At 44.4% G+C, this 2402-nt stretch overlaps 1 protein-coding gene across 6 annotated transcripts in view; it reads left to right on the top strand.

Annotated features, from left to right (window-relative positions):
- The window catches only part of PRMT5 (protein arginine methyltransferase 5), a 7987-nt gene extending 6085 nt beyond the window's left edge, over nucleotides 1–1902 (top strand). For all 6 annotated transcript variants that reach the window (XM_007449530.1, XM_007449528.1, XM_007449532.1 and 3 more), the window contains 3 exons: nucleotides 14–130; nucleotides 465–529; nucleotides 1337–1902. In XM_007449530.1, coding sequence (XP_007449592.1) covers nucleotides 14–130; nucleotides 465–529; nucleotides 1337–1489 — 335 coding nt within the window. In that variant the 3' untranslated portion in view covers nucleotides 1490–1902. The remainder of the gene's footprint in view (nucleotides 1–13; nucleotides 131–464; nucleotides 530–1336) is intronic.
- The last annotated feature ends 500 nt before the right edge of the window (nucleotides 1903–2402 follow it).

Raw genomic sequence — 2402 nt, 5'->3', positions numbered from 1 at the left:
TCTTCCCTGACAGATCCTATGATTGACAACAACCGCTACTGCACCTTGGAGTTTCCCGTGGAGGTGAACACAGTGCTGCATGGCTTTGCAGGCTACTTTGAGACTGTGCTTTATCAGGACATCACTCTGAGTAAGTGTCTAGGGCAGTAGATGGAGAGTATAAGAGTATGCTACCTGGGCAGCGTATGTACATGTTTCGGGTAGCATATGTACGTGTTTCACTTAGAGTCACAGGGAACCCAGGAATCAGTGAATGGGGATCTTTCATTACTTGCTTCTGTGTTCACAGAAGAGATTCTCCTCAATCTAGGCAAAAAGCAGAGTCATGGAGACCTCAAATTTTTTAAAATTTTTAATTAAAAAAAATTTTTGGAGTATAGTTGATTTACAATGTTGTGTTAGTTTCAGTGTACAGCAAAGTGAATCAGTTATACTCAATTTTTAAAATTACTTTGTCCACTTAGGTATCCGTCCAGAGACTCACTCTCCTGGGATGTTTTCATGGTTTCCCATCCTCTTCCCCATTAAGGTAGGAATCACCTTTAAGGCTCCTTGGGTTAAAGAGTAACTATTGTCATTGGTGTTCTGCCCCTTCCCTTCTCCCAGGATGATGCTTGTCTGTGACCCATGTTCTACTGCTCTCACGTGCTCTTGGATCCTGTTGTAGATGTTGGGATATCTGCAGGGGCCTTCCACCTGGCTTCCCACGTCTACTCTGGCTATTCTTCTATCCATTCTCTACCTGGAGCAAGAGTCATCTTTTAAAAACATGAATCTGATCCTATCTCTCTCCTGCTTTTAAAACCCTTCAATGTCTTTCCACTGCCCTACAATAAGGTCTTAAATCTTTGTTAGACTTGGTGTGATCTAGTTTTTGCCTGCCTTTTCAGCCACTGTCCTTTGATTACATTGCTTCAGTCCTATGGACCTTCTTTTGGTTCCTCTAATGCCCTGTGTTCTTTCCTGCCTCGGAGTTTCACACCTTTGTCCTCTGCCTGTAAAGTTCTTGGCTCATTTCTTGACTCAGCTGACTTATCTTTCAAGTCTCATTAAACATTCTTATTGTCAGATAATTTTCCCTGACCTTGTAGACTAGGTTAGTGTTAACTTTCATAGGTATTTTCATAGCACCCTATCCCTGTTCACAGTGTTCATACCACTTTTGATTATTTGTTCAGTGTCTGTTCATTTCTGATTATTTGTTCTGATAGACTTCAAATAAACCTCATGAGGGTTGGAACGTCGTTTGATCATTTTATCTCCACACCTAGCTTAGTACATTGCCACATAAAATTAATTAGCTCCACCCTGAACCTCCATGTCTTTCTTCTTGCAGCAGCCCATTACCGTGCGTGAAGGCCAGACCATCTGTGTGCGTTTCTGGCGATGCAGCAATTCCAAGAAGGTGTGGTATGAGTGGGCTGTGACAGCACCAGTCTGTTCTGCTATTCACAACCCCACAGGCCGCTCTTACACCATTGGCCTCTAGCCCTGCCTGCAGGTGTCTAGCGCCTTGGAAGCAGCTTCAGGTTCTGCTCCTGTAGCACAGAAGGTGCAGTACACCATGGGCTCTGATTTGCCTTGCCCATCAGAGAGGAGCATTTCAGTCCACTTTCCTGCCTTACGTCAAGATGGGCAAAGGATGAGAATTGCAGGGCTCACGCCACCAATCTGTGAAGACTTCAGGCCAGGGCATGAGGAATTCATGTTGAATCTGTGGCTACTCCAACAGGCACTCAGCCTCAAGTGCTCCCTGGGATAGCCCTGAGAACATGTGGATTGAACAACTTTTCAGCCCTTTTCTCTGCCCATCTCTGTTCCTATTTTGATGATTTTGTGTAAGGAGGAAATACAAATAAAGTGAGGTTATGGCCTTTCCTGCTCCAACTCTGCTGCCCCCTGCCTCTGCGTCTCGACCCATTACTTACACATATTCAGATCTATGCTCTTACCTAAGACTTGAAGGGGCCTAGCTTTATTTCCTATTTAAGAAGCTTAGTGGTGACTCTTGGGCTCCCAATTATAGGCTTTCTGACCAGCTACAGAGGTCTTGTCCATAGGACCTGTGATTAGGCTCTTGTCTGGGGGAGGAGGCATAGAGTTTGTTGCCATGGAGAAAGATAGGGTAGTGAGTGAAGCCAGCTTCCCTTCCACCTTCCTGAGCTGCTGTACTGCCAGCTCCTCTGTTACCTCTTGGGAGAGAAACTGGAAGTCATCCAGGCTTCGCCAGCAAGAAGCCACTTATTTGAATAAAATCATAGGATTAGAGTTTGAAGTCCTAAGAGATAATCTAGTCCAATTCTACATTTTACAGAAGAGGAATTTGAATTGGTACAATGATATAAAGTTAGTATTCAAATCAGGACTGAACAAGGTTCCTGTGACTCCATGGCCCTCTCCAT

This window comes from Lipotes vexillifer, unplaced genomic scaffold, assembly GCF_000442215.2.
Source record: "Lipotes vexillifer unplaced genomic scaffold, Lipotes_vexillifer_v1.1 scaffold1093, whole genome shotgun sequence".
NCBI lineage: Eukaryota > Metazoa > Chordata > Mammalia > Artiodactyla > Lipotidae > Lipotes > Lipotes vexillifer.
The sequence above is the reverse complement of the archived record's forward strand: the minus strand, read 5'-3'. Positions and strand labels throughout refer to the sequence as shown.